This window comes from Pectinophora gossypiella, chromosome Z (assembly GCF_024362695.1).
Source record: "Pectinophora gossypiella chromosome Z, ilPecGoss1.1, whole genome shotgun sequence".
Classification (NCBI taxonomy): Eukaryota; Metazoa; Arthropoda; class Insecta; order Lepidoptera; family Gelechiidae; genus Pectinophora; species Pectinophora gossypiella.
In genome coordinates this window covers 10,045,961-10,064,925 of record NC_065433.1, presented here as the reverse complement: position 1 = coordinate 10,064,925, position 18,965 = coordinate 10,045,961, and the positions used below count along the sequence as shown (strand labels likewise).

At 39.2% G+C, this 18,965-nt stretch overlaps 2 protein-coding genes across 4 annotated transcripts; one reads left to right on the top strand and one right to left on the bottom strand.

Annotated features, from left to right (window-relative positions):
- Nucleotides 1-276: 276 nt before the first annotated feature.
- Nucleotides 277-9,639, bottom strand: LOC126379852 (MAGUK p55 subfamily member 7). Of its 3 annotated transcripts, none has more exons than XM_050028804.1 (11): nucleotides 9,361-9,639; nucleotides 9,013-9,284; nucleotides 8,668-8,799; nucleotides 8,355-8,384; nucleotides 7,433-7,600; nucleotides 7,122-7,318; nucleotides 6,937-7,052; nucleotides 6,232-6,549; nucleotides 5,982-6,152; nucleotides 5,310-5,482; nucleotides 277-5,052 (listed from the first exon to the last, which is right to left on the bottom strand). In XM_050028804.1, exons 1-11 carry the CDS (start codon nucleotides 9,389-9,391, stop codon nucleotides 4,876-4,878), a joined length of 1,785 nt encoding a protein of 594 aa, XP_049884761.1. In that variant the 5' UTR covers nucleotides 9,392-9,639; the 3' UTR covers nucleotides 277-4,875. The 3 variants fall into 3 exon arrangements, with proteins under 3 accessions (XP_049884761.1, XP_049884763.1, XP_049884762.1); XM_050028806.1 differs by having other exon boundaries at nucleotides 6,232-6,408; XM_050028805.1 differs by lacking the exon at nucleotides 8,355-8,384.
- A 541-nt stretch (nucleotides 9,640-10,180) lies between these two features.
- Nucleotides 10,181-14,098, top strand: LOC126380278 (uncharacterized protein K02A2.6-like). The gene is made up of 4 exons (XM_050029559.1): nucleotides 10,181-10,616; nucleotides 10,953-11,102; nucleotides 11,346-11,530; nucleotides 11,846-14,098. Exons 1-4 carry the CDS (start codon nucleotides 10,181-10,183, stop codon nucleotides 14,096-14,098), a joined length of 3,024 nt encoding a protein of 1,007 aa, XP_049885516.1.
- The last annotated feature ends 4,867 nt before the right edge of the window (nucleotides 14,099-18,965 follow it).

Sequence of the window (18,965 nt, the reverse complement as noted above, 5' to 3'; positions counted from 1 at the left end):
TAACTATAGTCTATTCGGCACTGCTGTACAGACTCTAGCACGGCCCAAGTTTCGATGGAATCGAATTCTTTTTCGTAATCCACAAACGCTAAATCGCTAAGCAGAGTGGCATGATATTCTCCTCGGTCTTCTGTATAATCTACCGCAGCGATAATATATGTGGTCTACAGTACTAAAGCCTTTTCGGAAACCGGCTTGTTCAGGAGACGGAAGTCGTCGAACTTGCGTTCAAGACGGTTCGTAACGACTCTCGAGAACAATTTGTAGACATGGCTCACAAGTGAGATCGGTCTGTAATTCTTTAATTGTCACGCTTTTTCAAGAATAGCACCGCCACACTCTCGTTCCATTGGCGTATGACGGAATTCAACAGCCCGAGAGCCATACTAATCTCATACAAGTTGCCGTCCAGGATATCTCGGTATTGGTTCGGGTTAATCTGGCTTTGGGGTTTCTAGTCAGATGACCATCAGCTTCCTGTACTGACGTATATAACTGTCCGTAGAACTTCTGGCCTTTACTGAGAAGCTCGAGTTTAGACGAGGTGATTCTGCCTCAGTCGGTTTTCAGTTTGGTCACTGGCTTTGCCCAATAGACAAAAACTTTTGATCCTCGGTTCTGCTTTATAGCCTTCACGATACGTTGAGTATTGAATCGGCGTATATCGCATGTCAAGGACTTTGAGATCTGTCTATTGAGCTCACGGATGCCCGACGTCGCGATTAGGGCAAACCCGGCTACCATCAACAACGACGACAGGACCTGGCAACATACAACGCGCTGACATTGTTAGCGGACGAGAAGATCGTGGAGTTGAGGAACTTTATAGTTATTTATACTACACCTACACGGAAAGTGCCTTCCCTTTTTTGAAAAAGGGCAGAAACTACGACTTTCCTGTCTTACAAAATAAGCGGGAGGGAAAGATGGATGGAAATCCATTCTCACCCGAATTCTAAGTGGTTGTACGTACCTACTTGAATGATAAAACACATTACAATACTCTCCGTTTTGTAGCACATGAATTTTCAATATATGAAAATTATTAAGTTATACAAAAGTGTTAGCTATTTTCTTGTAGGTGTAATATAAACCACTATGTATAACTCGGGAGCATTCTTTCTCCCGAGTGCGAGTGCGAGTCCTCGATCTACACCTTCGTTGGTAATCGGTCACTTTTTTATTCAGTTCTTCAATTCAATTGCAGTTTTATACCTACTATGTGTATTATGTAATTTAATCAAGGGATTAGAGCTTGATGCACATAGAAGCGGCTCAGGGGGCGTTCCGGGCCTGAAATGTTTTCTAATTGTTTTCTAATGTCCGAGTTTGTATGTGCGCGGTTACACAGAAATTGAAGAGGAGGGTTTTCACAACAACTCGTGGTACCGCCACTGTGTGTGTGTACGGAGACCTTAGAAAAAATGATTACTCACTTACATCCATAGTATAAGTGAATAATAGTGTGCAATATTTGGTCATAAGAGTACATCGTACATTTGTACTGAATTTGGGAATATTACATCTAATTACGGCAAATGTGCTGCGAATGTCCCGGACAGGGACGCCTGCATGTCAGATTGCTCACCGGGGCAACCGCGCTCATGACTATATGACCATTGATATACAGGGTGTTAGTGACATCGTAACGAATACTGAGGGGGATGATTCAGACCATGATTCTGAGTTAAAATCAAGTGGAATTTTCCGTCGCAAAATTCATGAAGTATTTTATTTTATTTTTTTATTATTATCTATTCTATACTTTTGCAAACGAAAATTCCACTTGATATTAACTCAAAATAATGAGCTAAATGAGCGTCCCCAGTATTCGTTACGATGTCACTTACACCCTGTACCAGTACATACAGGTAGCCATAGTTAGTGACATGATAACGAATACTGAGGGGGATGATTCAGACCACGATTCTGAGTTGATATTAAGTGGAATTTCCTATCGGAAAATTCATGAATTATTTTATTTATTTTCTTAATTATTTTCCATTTCATACTTTTGCGACGGAAAATTCCACCTGATATCAACTCAGAATCATGGCCTGAATCATCCCTCAAAGTTTTCGTTACGATGTTCTGTATGTACAACTATCATAATATTATATTTATGTTATTTGCTAAACACAGCAATTATTCCTAGCAGATCCAATGGTCGGCATCTAAGTACTCGTGTACAATTTCAAGCTGAATACAGATAATATTTTCTGAAACCATCTGTTAATTTACATAAATATAACATTTTAGGGCAATAGCTTGCGACATTCACAGCGTCTGTACATGCTATATAACACTAATATACGACTAAGAAAGAGTAGTACGTCAAATACTTCAGAGGCACTGGTTACAAACAATATCGAAACATTCGAGGTAGTGTAGAAAGCAACACACGTCAACACATCAATAAAAACACAGACGTCATTAAATACTAAGAGGCACAATAACTTATACGTACTATGCTAAAGAATTACTTAAACGTCGCCGCCGGCGGTATAACCATAACATGTAAATGTAGAGGGTAATCACCATTGTCTCACCTAGGTGATGGCAAATTTCTGAACACATTAATGCACTGTAAACGTGGTACAGTCTGGAGTTGACATTATAAGTTTAGATAGAATGAAAATATTTATTATTACTTAGAAACGACAGACGACTCGAATTTTCTGGGAGAAGACACACACACAGTTAATCAATTTCATATTTTTTCTGCCACATAATATGATTACTGGATTCGTATTTTGGAAATACATCCAAGACTAGGTGTCATATAGGTGCCTCTTCTCCAAGTTCAATTCAAGCATGTTGTCTTCAGATAAGTCATAGTACCTACTCGATATAGAGGGCAATAACAATTAACTTTAGTTTTGGGTATGCTGCTACCCATTCTCCTTTAATGACACCCACGAGGGCTCATGCAGTAACGTTATCGAGGTATTTCATAGCATACATTGTTTGTGCAAATCTGTTTTTTGATTATAACTATTATTGTGACTGTGAATGAGATGTAACGTAAAAATATAATTAAGACTAATTCAATTAACTAATGTACTTACATTATTAACAATTAAGCGTAAAATGAAACAATAATGTAAGTAAAATTAAAATTTGCCTAATAACTAAAAATATTTAGCTAATGACTTCTAAAATGTAAAGAGATCTTACAGGACACTAACTAGAGAATAATAGAATCTTAAAAATTCCTACAATTTTGTGAATTCTGATTTGAAATGGTTCATCATGATTTAAAACTGCGTCATTCCGAAACAGGTTTAATCTAATTACACTTCATCTCTCGGTTAATTTCAGCTTAACCATAACAATATCCTTTGTTGTAAGAGATAAAATTAATCATTTAATTTTCGCGTCATCAAGCATAGGTATTCTCCATCCCTCATAAATAATTGTGAACGATTATATTATATTGAAAACCTCTTTAGCCAATAGTAGGTAACTTGTATCATAGTAAGAAATCAGTACGCAAGTTAGATATTCATCTAGCAATTGCTGGACTTATAGAGAAGTCAGATGGAATGCCGTATAAGATTCGGAGTAACCACGAATACGGAGACAGATCTTGGGAACATAATCCTCATGTGCATGGGCTTCGAGCCTGAGATAGTTGATAGAATTATGGAGATAAGATTGTAAAGTGAAGATGACGTGGGACGTGATCCGACATATGGGTCGTTCTCTGATGATTTTGGTGCGAGTTTGAATCTTTACAATCGATCCAGAATGAACGATTTTTCATTCCCAAACGGATTGGACGGTGCCGCAAAGAGAGCTGTGCTCCTCTACGGGTCAAACTTGTCATTGCTACTGAAGCTGTATGAGGCGAAACCGCTGCTAATTGTTGAAGGACGAACCAGAGAGGCGCATGAGAACAACTTTGCTGTCTCTAGTGAAGTTACCCCGGACACATAGGAAACTCGTATTGGGTATCAGAGAACGTGCCAGATTGACGCCATCCTTCATAAAAGATCTACGTGACTTAGAAACCGTTACTAAAGTTAACGATTCATAATCATGAACCGTCCTTCTAGATCAGTGGAACGTAACAAGGGTGCCCCTATGATGGTGCTCGCTGAGTACTACGTCAGATTTCTTTCAAATTTGGAGTACTTGTTGACTTATGTTTTAAAAAAGTTATTTTTATTTAATTGTTGCATGTTGTTTTTATATGAATATCTATGATTGTAATTCTATTATATTAAGATTGTATTAAGCATTATCTTGATATAATGAAGTCGCCGCGAAAAGAATTGGTCACAACTTGTGACCAATTCATCAACAACTTGTGACTCTCAAGGTATCTCGATGAAACATCATTCGATAATATTTAGATTTGGTTTACTAACACTGTAAATTTGTGGTCTAAGGTGAAATGGACTGTCGATGCTTTGCCAAATGGTAGTTGAAGTTTAGCTTAAAACCTTCACATAAAAAGTGTAATTAGACGAAACGGATTCGTAACGTTGTTACACTCATTCAAAACACTTGGTATTTGCAGAATATTTCAAAGAGCGAATAGAGTGGCAAGGCGAATATACATATATGCTTTACTATTAATAAGCTAGAAGGCTGCAATAGAACTTTTGTATAAAATATTGTCTTATTTATTGTATGGATGTGTTTAATATCAAGCATTATATCAACATTCGTTGCGCGTACATGGAGTAATGGAGACAGTATAATATGGAGGTATAAGCATATGAAGTTAAAAATTCGCAACAGTATGTTAGTTTGAAACATTTCGCGCATCTTAAAAGTGAGAAATAACATGTAAGTTAATCCAGGGCTAAAATATAAATAAGTAATAGTTATCGCTTTTATGCGGCAAGATAGTTCCTTGTGAGTGAGTTACTGAACCCAGGAGACGGGCACCCACAGCGGCTCGGACTGCACGCGCCACGATGCCTTCATCAGCTGCGTCAGCGCACCTGGCAACTCCTCATTCACAATCTCCTCATCGAACATGTACCCGTAAAGGAAGTTGATTCGATTCGACGATCTGATGATATCTGCAAACTCCTCTTCCTGTGAATGTTAATGTAACTATTTATTTTAAATTAACGGTCATTGTCTGAAAGCTAACATTAGGTGTGAGCCGGTAGCACTTCAGGTGCGTTTTAGGGACGAATTCGATTCGTGGGTACACGTGTGACCACGCCAGAACATTACAATCTTCCAAGTATTAGGGGAGTGTGTGCACACTGGGTGCGAGTTGGTTGTTAATGATACGAAAACGCATCCAAAGCACGATTGGCGTAAAGGAAATTTTAAAGAACTCTCACTGTGAATGCTCTCGAGCTTTCTTTGTCGAAGGTGGAGCGCGCGTTGGCTGCAGTCCTCGTTTCGACCAACCTCTCTAGTGACGGCGGGCGCACGAACACTATGTACGGGCGCAAGCGCGGCGTACGGAGCATCTTTAACGCCTGCCAGTGAGGACTCAACACGCAAACTCGCCCTGCAAATACATATTGTTTATGCTAACTTTTCCACTCCAGTGCAGTGGTCATAATTATTCACTTGTTGTGAGTACTTCGGTCGTCGAACGATTGAAATTTTACCTATTTGTTCGACAGTCGATTTATTGAGATTAAGTCTCACTAGTTCTACTGCATTTACGTGCGACCTTGGCTATAGTGCACGACAAGTTTTAACGTGCCTTGTTCTCAACTTCCCTGACTACGTGTATCTATACAAAATTCTAAACTAATGAAATAAAATTGAAATATAACTTCATATCAGTACGTAAATACAAGAATGTAACTGTAATGTAATGAACGTAAATAAAAAATGGTAGAGTATCCTCTACCTAAAAAATGAAACCTATGCTAAAAGTCTTAAGAAAATGTTATTTATTAACTAAAATCTATTAGCAGAGTACCTAATTGTATCGCCTATGATAAGTAACGTTATACTTTATGTATTTATTTATCTATGTAAATTATTGAAATACTAACCTGAATTGATGATAGTTTCGACACTTTCAGCAGTGGTTCCATATAGATTACCTTTATATTCTCCGTGTTCTATAAACTTTCCTTCACCAATATCCTGTTCCATTTTTTCACGACTGACGAACACGTAGTCTTTTCCATTTTGTTCACTCGGTTTTTGAGCTCGCGAGGTAACTGTGAATCCAAATATGTTTGAGTTGTAATGTAACGTAATAATATTGGTCAATTGATTAGTTTATTGTTTTTATCTTACATGGTACAGGAGTGACGTATTTCTCGGGATCGGTGGCGATGAGCCTCCGGCGCAGCTCGTTCCTTCCGACGCCGGGAGCGCCCACCAGCACGATGGGCCGCACGAGCCCCGGCCGCGGATACAACCGAGCCACCTCCTCATAAGTCGGTATCATTTCACGGTCAAAATCATCATTCTCTGTAATATCATATATGATTTTTTTCACTTTTGGCAAAGACTTGCAGGGCAGGAGTGCAGTGGCCGTCGGTGTAGGCGAGCAAGGTGTTTTTGGGGCGCAGTCGGACGTGGCAGCCGATGGGCTGCAGAGAGCCGGCTTCCCTGCACAGATCACATGCAAAATGGATGAATGAAAACGATTATAGGTGACACGTAACGCTATATAGTACAACAGTGATGAAATATCATTACGAACAATGTTTCAAATCTCTTCAGGTAGGTTAAAAGAGGAAGGCCTAAGCGTACATAACATACCAGGGTCAGATCCTGGATGCTTTAAAGAAGGGTCAAAGTACTCTAAACCAGCGAGCGAGTGTGAGTCTATGATGAGAGTAGAAGAAGCAGTCAAGATCGTAGTAAGTGGAACTCCGGTCTCTGCCTACCTACCCCAACGGGAAATAGGCGTGATCTTACGCTTTAGGTGCCTACTTAAATATTCGCAATTGCATGACTTATCAATAAAAAAATTTGAGACAACATTTAACTAACCGTCAACAGTCTGTGGATCTGTTTGCCTTTCGTGAATGATGCGACCTTCTTGCAGGGCACGTGAAGGTATCAACCCCGCCCGCATGACCCTGTCCCCCTCGCGCCGCGCTTGCCACCTGCACACACGGCACACGTCATCGCAACTCATTGTTGACGCCAAGCTACGCACTGTACGCACTTCTTACCAGTAAGCATCGTCTTGAGATACTATGTGTAGAACATCACCCTTCTTAAAGTTGAGACCTGCTTCTTTACACGGAATGTATGGGTCCTCGGAAGAATTATAGTTGAACAAGGCCCGTACTCTCACTTTGCTCTCTCGGGACCCACCTTTTCCGAATGATGGTACTAATTTGAAAGTTATGGTACCTTCTGAGCTTTGCTGTAAAAAAATAAAGCATTTATGGAATAGGCCAAGTAAATGACTCAATTCATGCTGTCATATAAATCAGCATTATTACTCTTTGAATTGATGTAAAATGAATTGAGCTCATACCAATATGGCCAGGACATCAGCTGGAGTTTTGTTTTCGACACTGATACCATTGACCTCAATGACTTCATCTCCAGCATGGATGAGCCCGGAGCGGTCTGCAGCTCCTCCATGCATCACTCGTGCTATCACAATCTTTCCAGTTTCCTCATCTGTCTTTATGGTAGCTCCCTAAGGTTTGACAACAAAGGTTTCTCTTAATTTATCAATACATGTAAATACGGCATAACAAACTCAATTATTTACTTACAGTACATTAAACAATCCGTAATTGTTTGATATAAGTAACTAGAGTATTAAGAATGTAAGTAGGTCAAAACCAACTACCAATTGTAGGTAGGTTTACATTGGTAAGGTTTTATGTAATGAATGATTGTAAATTTTCGCCTGATTAGAAAGTAAGTACAAGTTTATAAGGTTGTAGCCAATTAACTCAAGTTAAATAAGACTGATGAAATTAAAAATACAGCATAATCATGTACAGGGGACTACTTATTGCAGTAACAAAATGTAATCAATAAATAAAACAACATATAATAAGCAATGTGTATTGTGCAGGATATATTAGAGACAGCATGTAATGAAATGAAACACTTGGGGTGGTGTAAGGTAGACAACACAATACAAATTGCATTGACATCTAGAGATAGCAGCTAATAAACTTTGAGTTTATATGTTACTGAACAACAATGAATAGTGATGGAAATTGAAGTAGCAAGACAAATTAGATATATTGGTAGAGATATGTTGCACAAGAATACAATTACTATATGAAAGTTTCCACATTTCTGTAACAGCATTACTTTCTATCAGAATCTTGTTTCCTTGTGCAGTTGCAAATTATAAATGAATTGTAAGGTAGGACAGGTTTACAAAAAAACATAAATGCTAAAAACTAGCAAATACATTTAATACTTAAACTTACCACTATTGGCTCTGCACTCTGTGCTCCACCCTTTTGAAAAAATATTTGTCTTCAATACACCCTTCCTAGTAACCTCAACAATCTATATGTTGGTAAACCCAAATGGGTTTACTACATAGATTATTAACTAAGTCATTCACTTTAAAAGAGACAAACAGTAAGGCAATTTAATTTAGTATATAAGTATAGCTGCTATTTCTAAATGAATAGTCTAATCCTAGCACAGTGATGTAACAGTAGTATGAACATAATTAAATTAATGTTATACATTGAGAGTTCACAAAAACTTGATAAAACTGGAAGCAGCACATACCAATGGTTCGTCACTTTTAACAAGTTGTACAATTTTCACAGTCTCCTCCTCCTCATCGGCCTCTAGTGGAATGTCCGGCAGGTGTGGGTAGTAGTCCTTCTGGGCTACAGCATCATGTGTGCATAGTATTGCCTGTTACACAATATTTAATGTTTTGGACTTTATTGTATCAATAAGAATAATAAACTATGACTGTTTGAATGTTTTACTACTGTTTCATTTATTACTTTCGAATAAATAACTAAAAACTTTAAAGACATCAAACAGGTTAATGTATTTATTTACAATAATCCAATTTTATTAAAAATATTGTATTAGTGAAATAAATATACAGAAGCAACTCACTTGAAAATGTGGTTTCTGCAATAAACTGAGGAGTTCTTCATATTCTTTGGCAACAGACGCGACGTTAGCCAACAATTCTAGCACCTCAAGAGTCACTTGCATGGCGTTTGACAAAAGAGGATAGAATTTGTCATCTTTTCCTTTAGCTACTATTTTGTTGTGTACTTGAACTAAAGCATGAAGCTGTTTAGATTGCAGAAGATCACTCAGAAAGGCCACATCTTCTCCGCCCGGCTGAACTTCTTTCAAGGAAGCTAACAACCTAGTAAGTGCTGTAACAGTATTAACGTTTAATCGTATAGCAACTAAAAATATTAACATAAAAAGGCGTACACATGTAATAAGTACCTGGGTCCCAGTTTTCTGACGAAGTGTCCATATTCACATAGTCAAAGAAATGCAGGAAATATGAAGCAAAGAAACTAAAAACGTTGTGAAGACATGTTTAAAGAGTACCTATTAAGATTAAATAGAAGTATCAGTGTCAGAATATAAAACACAATTCCCATAACATAAATTAATTTTGGAATGCATTTTCAGAATAAGTACTATTTCTGATATTGATATTGGGATATAAGAAATCACCACTTGTCCCGTCTGTACCCTAACATTTAACGTGAAGCGCGAAAATCGATGCTCCATCTGTCATTATAATGAACTTTTTCTTTGCCCATTGAGCTACGGCTAAGGTTTTAAGACCATGGTGCCTAGAATGAATGGTTTGGTTTTTTTTTTTAAATAAATTGCTGAGTGCAGCAACTTTTATCCCGGTACTTTGGGAAAATTCCAAAAAGGCAATAGATTTTTGCGTTTCCTCGTATCATTCTGTGCAAGCTCCAGTTTTCATTTTCATTCAGTCCCCCACGTAAGTAATTAATAAAAAACGCGAGTTTCTAGCATCGTGTGCACTTATGTGTCTTTTTCCGGAATGTTTCTGACACGGACGTATCGTGAACGCAGCCTCCGTGAACGCGTCCATAGTCGCCCGCGGTTTTGAGCTGTCATTCTGACTTACCGCTCTCTCTTGTTTTTGTGTACTTGTGTAGACGCTCGATCTCTATATTGTAATTGAATAGTGTGATTATTAAAGTTAAGAATAATACAGAGCATGTAACAAGATACCATCTTTTATTAATTACATGACATGGTGCCGAAACCGGATTAAAAAATGCCGCAAGACGATAATAGAACCGAGAAAGCTGACTTCAACGTCAGGCCCCCCAAGTATTTCATGCCAAATAACAATGAAAATGTGGCTCGGGCTTGGAAGTTATGGCTCCAGCAGTTTGAATGGTACGCAATAGCCACTCTATTAGCTGAGAAAAAGCCAGAAGTGCAAGTTGCAGTGTTCATGTCGTGCATTGGACCCGATGCTGCAGTAATATACAACACCTTCAATTTGTCAGATTCGGAGGCAAAAGTACTTAGCACTGTTAAAGAAAAGTTCACCAACTATTATACACCAAAGATAAACGAAACGTATGAAAGATATATGTTCAACATATTAAATCAAAAGGAGGGCCAATCTTTTGACGAATTTGTTACGGAATTACGAAGCAAAGTAAAAAATTGTGGATATGGCACCTTAGAAGAGAGTCTTCTACGTGACAGAATAGTAGTTGGAATAAATAGCGACACTACAAGAGAAAAGTTGCTTGCAGAACATAACCTCAATCTCACAAGAACTGTAGACATCTGCCACTCTGCGGAGCAAGTTAAAATACAAGTGAGTACAATGAAGCAAACAGCTGCAGTAGACGCCGTGACCTGGAACAGAAAAAACACACAAATTAATAAGAGAGATGAAAAAAATGATGAAACCTTTCATTGTGGAAGATGTGACACAACACATGGACGGCGAAATTGTCCTGCATTCAAAAAAGTATGTAATCGCTGCAAGAAAAGAAACCATTTCACTAAATGCTGTAAAACAAAGACAGTTAATACATTAAGGAAAGAAGATGAAGAAAAAGATGAAGAAGGTTTTGTTGTGTCATCATTAGATGTGGATAGAGATGTTGATGTAGATGACTGGTATGAGCAAGCATCCATGCCAAACAATGTCACTGTCAAATTCAAGCTGGATTCAGGTAGCCAATGCAATGTAATAAGCCAACAAATAGCAGACAGGACCAGATCACACATCAGCCCATCCACCACAAGATATCTAACCTCATTTTCTAATCACAAAATGGCCGTTGAAGGAGAAGCTATCATAGAAACTATTATAAAAGGACAAAAAAGACTGATTAAATATATAGTTGTCAATAAAGAAGTTACTCCAGTGCTGGGAAAGCTAACCTGTGTCAAATTAAATCTCATGAAACGCATAGATGCACTGCAAAAAGAAGATGATTTGTTTGAAGGTATAGGCTGCCTAAAGAAATATAAATATGATATTGATTTGGTTGATGACCCCAAACTACCCATATGCCCGGCACGGAAGATACCACATACAATCAGACAACAAGTGAAAGAAGAACTGGACAATATGGTTCAACAGAAGATAATCAAACCGGTAACTGAGCCAACTCCAGCGGTCTCACCTATGGTAGTAGTCAGAAAAAATGATAAGATAAGATTATGTATTGATCCATCAGAGATTAATAAAAATTTAAAAAGAAGATTTTACCCATTGAATACGGTAGAAGAGATCACAGCACGCATTCACGGTTCAAGATGGTTCACACTGTTAGATTGCAAAAAAGGCTTCTGGCAGCTTCAAGTAACACCACGCACGTCAGAATATCTCACCTTTAGTACGCCGTTTGGAAGATACTCATGCTTACGGATGCCCTTTGGCTTGGCATCAGCTCCGGAGGTCTTTCAACAGGTTATGAGCTCACTGATTGCTGATATTAAAAATACGGAAGTATCAATGGACGACGTGCTAGTACATGCTGCCAGTAGAGAAGAGCTAGAAAAGAATACACAAAAAGTATTAGAAAAGTTCAGAAAAGCAGGCCTTAAACTAAATAAAGAAAAGTGTGTATTCAGCACTCAGGAAGTCAAATTTCTGGGGCACATTGTTACAAGTGAAGGTTTAAAACCTGACCCTGAAAAAATAGAAACCATCACAAAGATTAAAAGACCGGAAAATGTAAAAGAATTACAAAGATTCCTCGGACTAATAACCTATATGTCCAAATTTATAAAAAATATGGCTGATATTACCAACCCATTAAGACAATTATTACAAAAAAATATAGAATGGTTTTGGGACCAACCACAGGAAGAGGCTTTCTTGAAGCTAAAAGACCTTCTAAAGAACCCACCTGTTCTTGGATATTATAATCCCAAAGCACCAATCTTACTGTCGGTGGATGCAAGTAGTTACGCCTGTGGAGGAGTTCTAATTCAAAACGACAAACCAATTGCTTACTGTGCAAAGTCCTTTACTAAGACAGAACAGGGCTACAGCCAACTAGAAAAGGAAGCCAATGCAATACTAGTGGCATGTAAGAAGTTTCACACATATATTTGGGGCTGCAAAGATCTGACAATTGAATCTGATCACAAACCTCTAGAGACAATTTTTAAAAGGCCTCTAACTGATGCACCACCCAGGCTACAAAGAATGCTGTACCAAATATTACCATACAATCCAAAAGTCGTATATAAAAAAGGCTCAGAGATGTATGTAGCTGACACACTCAGCAGAGACTGTGAAAGCCTGAGCAGTGAAGATTTAAACCCAGAAAATTTACAGATATGTACAATAGTACCATTCACAAAGCCGCGCCGAGAAGAACTGGAAAATGAAACAGAGAAATGTGAAGAACTCGCTGAATTGAAAAAAGTAATACTAAAAGGATGGCCTAAAACAATAGAGGAACTACCTGAGAATTTGAAAAAATACTGGTACTACCGAGAAACACTTAGTGTGTACAATAACATCATTTTCAAGAATGACAGAGTTTTAGTGCCTAAGTCAATGGTGCCTCTAGTAATGAAGCACTGTCACTTAAGTCACAAAGGTGTTCAAGGAACCCTAAGACTTGCACGCGATAATGTATTCTGGCCAGACATGGCAAAGGACCTAACCGAATACATCAAAACTTGCAAAGCCTGTGCTAAAATACAAAAGGACAACCAAATGGAGCCTATCGTAATACAGAGAGCACCAGAGCGGCCCTGGAGTACAGTAGCAACCGACTTATTCCATTTAAAAGGGAAAGATTACATTGTTATTACAGACAGCTTCTCAGGCTTCTTTGATTTCAAGGAATTGAATGGTATAACCAGTACTAACATAATAAAAGAATTAAAGTCATGGTTTGCACTATTTGGAATACCTGATGTACTATTGTCGGATGGAGGTAGTCAATATAACTGCCAGGAATTTAAACTATTTCAAAAACAATGGCAATTTGAGCACAGAATTTCTAGTCCGCATTTTCCTCGTTCAAATGGGCTCGCTGAACGCTATGTACAAGAGGCGAAGACCCTAATGAAGAAATGCATTGAAGACAACACAGACATACAATTGGCACTGCTACATCACCGGAACACTCCACGTTTAGACCTCGGGTCTCCAGCACAAAGATTATTTAACAGACGAACTAAAACATTGCTGCCAACCAATGAAAAACTGTTTACACCTAAAGTTGTTAGAAATATCACTAAGAAACTAAACAAGATAAAAGAAAATGAAAAAAGAAATGCAGATAAAGGAAAGAAGGAAAATAAGGAATTCATTAGTAAGGAGAAAGTAATGCTAAGACAAGGACATCAACAATGGGTTCCTGCAGAAATAGTAATGCCAGAAGGACATCGCTCATATAGAGTACAGACAGAAGATGGAGCTATGTATAGAAGAAATGCGTGGCACCTAAAAAACACTGCCACGTCTCTCGACATTAATCCCAACTTGTTCGCAGATTCCCCCACAGCTGTCCAGGAACCTGTGACGAATAATCCGTCTGTACCAGCAGCGCCAACTCTTACACAGCAGGCGCCTCCTGAAGAGCAAACGCAGACCATGCAACCTGCGGCGTTAACCACAGCGCCAGAGTCTGCGCTCACAGCTCCATCACGCACAACCCGCAGCGGACGCGTGGTGAAGACTCCAAACAAATACCTGTGAAAAAGAGGGATGACACGGACGTATCGTGAACGCAGCCTCCGTGAACGCGTCCATAGTCGCCCGCGGTTTTGAGCTGTCATTCTGACTTACCGCTCTCTCTTGTTTTTGTGTACTTGTGTAGACGCTCGATCTCTATATTGTAATTGAATAGTGTGATTATTAAAGTTAAGAATAATACAGAGCATGTAACAAGATACCATCTTTTATTAATTACATGACAGTTTCCAAAGTGAGTTATGACACTGGCTAATCTGTCTCTTTTTCAAATTGTTCTTCATTGTAAGTAATTTGCTCTTATCTAAAGGTTAGATAATAAAGTTGATTTTAGATTAATTTTGTGCCTTTTTGCTGCCGGGAACATTCTCAAAGTGGGAATATTTCCAGGAACGGCATATTTCCGGTTGTGTGCGATGCGAGCTCATAATGAAAGAAGTGTAGAGCATCACATGATGCACAGGACTATGTTATAGTAAATGGTGTATTATTTCGCTACAAAATAAATTATTATGCTTTTTATGTTAAGAAAGAAGATTTAAATGTGTTCTTTCTTTGTGGTTTTTAAATACGTGTTTTAATATGGTAGCAGAGCGTTAAAAATCCCAAATTCGTTGCAAAAGTACGGTAAATAGAGCTCTCGATCATGCAGTCAGGCGTGAAAGTCGAGATAGGTCGGCTCGACGGTCCTACTAACTGGCAAACCTGGAGGTACAAAATTAAGTTGTTGCTTAAAAGTAATCCGGGAACCATGGAGGCAATTGAAGGGAAGGCGAGGCCCAGCAATCCAGGCACGGCCGCCACAGCAGAAGCGCTAGCTAAGTACGAGATTCAGATGACGAATTTTCAGAAATTTGACAGTCAAGCCTTATTGATTCTAACGACAAACATGACAGATGAGACATTGCAAAAAGTAATGCGATGTGAATCGGCAAGTGAGATGTGGATAGAGCTTCACAGGCTTTACGATGGAGCAACGGAAGATAGGAGTTACGATCTCTGCATGAGGTTCTTCCGCTATCAAAAAAGCGAGGAGCATGACATGGCCACACATATTTCGACTCTCAAGAACCTATGGTATGAATTGAACACAGAAATAGAAGGAAATGATCTTCCAGAGATTTTATTGATATGTAAAATACTAGATACACTTCCTGAACAGTATTTCAGTTTTAAATCCAGTTGGCTATTGATGAACAAGAAAGATCGAAATATAGAAAATCTCACGACGCAGTTATGTACTTATGAAAGAGCTTTAACAGATGGTAATGAAAATGACACGAAGGTTGAAGCACTGGTAGTTATGAGGTCGAAAGAGAAAAGAAAGGATAAGGATTTCAAGATGAAGTGTAACTATTGCGGACAGATTGGACACAGAGTCAAGAGCTGCTCCAAATGGAAAGCGGATGGGAGACCACCGAAACCGAAACCAACTTCGACTCCAAGTACATCCAATGTTAACATGAACTTGATGGCACTTGACAGTAACATAGAAGATAAGGACAGTGACAACTGGTACGTGGACAATGGTGCTACCAGTCACGTGACCAACAGGAATGACCTGTTCAAGACTTTTGAATACTTCAATGGATCTCATACTGTGACGACTGCCAACGGTACGCCTGTTTATGCGATTGGTAAAGGAAGCCTAGAACTTGAGGCCGACGTACGAGGGAGAAAGGAGATTATAACTCTGAATGATGTATGGTTCGTACCTTCCATTAAGAAAAATCTATACTCAGTCTTGTCAGCTCAAGATAGATTACCGAACACTGTGTTTGAGTCTCGAACTGAGGAGTGTGTAATTAAATTTCAAGGAGGTCGAGATCTACTGATTGGTAAACGAGATGTGCATGGAGGCTTATACAAACTCATTGTCAAGAACGTTCAAGGACCCCATGAAATCAATCTACTAGATGACTCCAACATGATGCAATTATACCACGAACGGTTAGGACATCAGAATAAGGCACACGTTAAGAAGGTAATAGAGAAGGAGCTGGGCATAAAGCTAAAGTTAGACTCCGAGTTATGTGAAGGATGCGTGTATGGTAAAGCCCATCGACTCAAATTTGGTACGAGAGAGCGAGCGACAAGTCCAGGAGAGCTGATACATACCGATGTATGCGGGCCATTTAGATTCTCATTCGCAAAGTACAGATACTTCGTACTATTCAAAGATGATTTCACTAAATTTCGACAAGTCTATTTTATGAAGGAAAAGGGAGAAGTACATGAAAAACTCGAGCAAATGTTGGCAGAGACAAAGACTACTGGACATATTGTAAAAGAGATTTTAAGTGACAACGGGGGTGAATTCGACAATGAAAAAGTAAGACATATCTTGAGAAAGAACGGAATACGGCAAAGACTTACTATGCCCTATACACCGGAGCAGAACGGTTGCTCAGAGCGTGACAACAGGACGCTCGTAGACTGTGCTAGAAGCATGATGTACGGACAAGACGAGACACTGCCTCAAGGCTTGTGGGCTGAACTAGTCAATACAGCAGCTTACATTATCAACCGAACTGGTCCAACGCAGGAAGATAAGTCGCCATATGAGCTTTGGTTTAATAAGAACCCTAACATCAAACACTTACGAATCATCGGAAGCACTTGCTACTCCCACATCCCGAAATGTAACAGAAAGAAAATGGACAAGAAAGCAGTGAAAGGTATTCTGATTGGCTACGACAACAGTGATGGATACAGGATTTGGTGCAAAGAGAACAACACATTGATAAGGTCAAGAGACGTTCGCTTCGAAGAGAAGACCCTCGCACCTACTAATCAATTTTTGTTACAGCCCTCCTCCACTGAAGTTGATCCACCGCCGTTGACAGCTGCGAGAGACCAATCAGACGAAGAAATAGTAGAAGAAAATGAAGATGAAGAAAGCTCTCTAGACGAAAATATGTTCAACAAGTCAATAGAATCACAAAGACAGATTGACAGCGAATTAGAAGGTGATGACAGTATCCCTGCTCTAGAAGTAGAAGCTGAAGGTATGAGAACTCTGAGACAGCGGAATACTATCAAACTCCCCTCGAGGTTCAATGATTTTGAGATGAACATAGTTGAAAATATAGATCGAGCAGAGCTAGAACCGAAGACCTTTAAAGAGGCAATGCTTCATTCTGATAAGGATAGATGGATTGAAGCAATGGAGAATGAGTTAAATTCCCTTAGAGAAAACGACACGTGGGAGATGGTACCTTTACCCATGAATAGAAAAGCCATACCGTGTAAGTGGATCTACAAGATAAAGACCAAACCAGACGGCACTATAGAGAGGTACAAAGCCCGACTAGTTATCAAGGGATTCACTCAGAAACAAGGACTCGACTACTACGAAACGTTTAGTCCAGTTGCTAAGACAAGCACTATAAGAGCAGTATTGAGTGTAGCAGCAAAAGAGAAAATGAAACTCGGGCAATTCGATGTGTCAACAGCATTTCTCTACGGCATCCTAAACGAGGAGATTTATATGAAGCCGCCAGAAGGGCTCACTAATACTGACTCGAAGATGGTGTGCAAGCTCAAGAAGAGCCTATATGGTTTAAAACAAGCACCAAGATGCTGGAACGCTTGCATTACTGACTATATTATGAAGATTGGTTTCAAGCAGAGTTCAGCAGATCCATGCTTGTTCACCAGAGTAGAAGGCGGCAGAAAAGTCATTATAGCATTATACGTTGACGATGGCCTAGTGGCTGCATCTGACGAAAAGGGAGTGGAGGATCTGTATGACGAGCTAAGAAAAAGATTCAAAATCACTACTAAACCCGCGTCATACTTTCTTGGTATTGAGATAAATACGCATAAAGATGGCTCTATCAGCATAGATCAGAAGGCTTATGCTGCTAAAGTCCTACAACGATTTGAAATGATGACCTGCAAGCCTGCACCGACACCGATCGTAAAAGATAATATACAGATGGTCACCACCGTTCAGAACAAAGAGAAGTTCCCATATCGTGAAGCAGTGGGCGCTTTGTCGTATCTAATGGTGGGTACAAGACCCGATATAGCATTTGCAGTCGGAGTCGTATCTAGGACCCTGCAAAATCCATCAGGTGCAGATATCGTACGAGTCAAGCGAATACTACGATATATTCAAGGCACAAAAGAATATGGTATCACGTACAAATGTAACGATAAGCCTATTATCATGTACACAAATGCTGATCTCGGAGGTGATCCAACCACAGGACGATCAACATCTGGGATGGTTTGCCTATACTCAAGTGGAGCTATTTCTTGGCGCAGTCTACGTCAGAAAACTGTAGCACTTTCATCGAGCGAAGCAGAGATTGTTGCTGCAAGTGAGGCTACACGTGAGCTACTGTGGCTAAAGCGAATCATCGAAGACATGGCCGTAGACACCAAAACTATAAAACTGCTACTCGATAGTGAGTCTGCCCTCAAGCTTAGTATGAACCCTATAGAACGGCATCATCAGACTAAGCATATGCATGTCCAGAGGCGACACTTCTTCTTAAGAGAATGTTTAATGCAAGAACAGAATAAATTGATTGCAAAGCAGGTGTCGTCAGAAAAGAATGTGGCCGACATGATGACGAAGCCGCTATTCAAACCAAGGCTTCTCGCGTTACTGGAACCTCTAGGAGTTCATTAAAGACGGGAGGGAATGTTAAGAAAGAAGATTTAAATGTGTTCTTTCTTTGTGGTTTTTAAATATTGATGTATGTCAATGTTTTACTGTCGAAATAAAATTTGTCGTACGCTTATGAGCTAACGTGTTTTAATATTTTATTCTGCATTAACTAGTTTGGTAGACAGTTTTTATGAAGCATGTATGAAACGAACATAACTGTTCAAGTTTTTTTTTATACAATCAATTGGAATT

Bases quoted from the DNA above. Each gene is read 5' to 3' on its own strand.
- LOC126379852 (XM_050028804.1), bottom strand. From the start codon at position 9,391: ATGGACACTTCGTCAGAAAACTGGGACCCAG. The intron at 7,053-7,121 runs GTAAGAAGTGCG...CCGTGTGTGCAG, and splicing joins TCTCAAGACGATGCTTACTG to GTGGCAAGCGCGGCGCGAGG. The intron at 6,550-6,936 runs GTTAGTTAAATG...TGATCTGTGCAG, and splicing joins AGATCCACAGACTGTTGACG to GGAAGCCGGCTCTCTGCAGC.
- LOC126380278 (XM_050029559.1), top strand. From the start codon at position 10,181: ATGCCGCAAGACGATAATAGAACCGAGAAAGCTGACTTCAACGTCAGG. The intron at 11,103-11,345 runs GTAGCCAATGCA...TGAAACGCATAG, and splicing joins CAAATTCAAGCTGGATTCAG to ATGCACTGCAAAAAGAAGAT. The intron at 11,531-11,845 runs GTAACTGAGCCA...GTCTTTCAACAG, and splicing joins AACAGAAGATAATCAAACCG to GTTATGAGCTCACTGATTGC.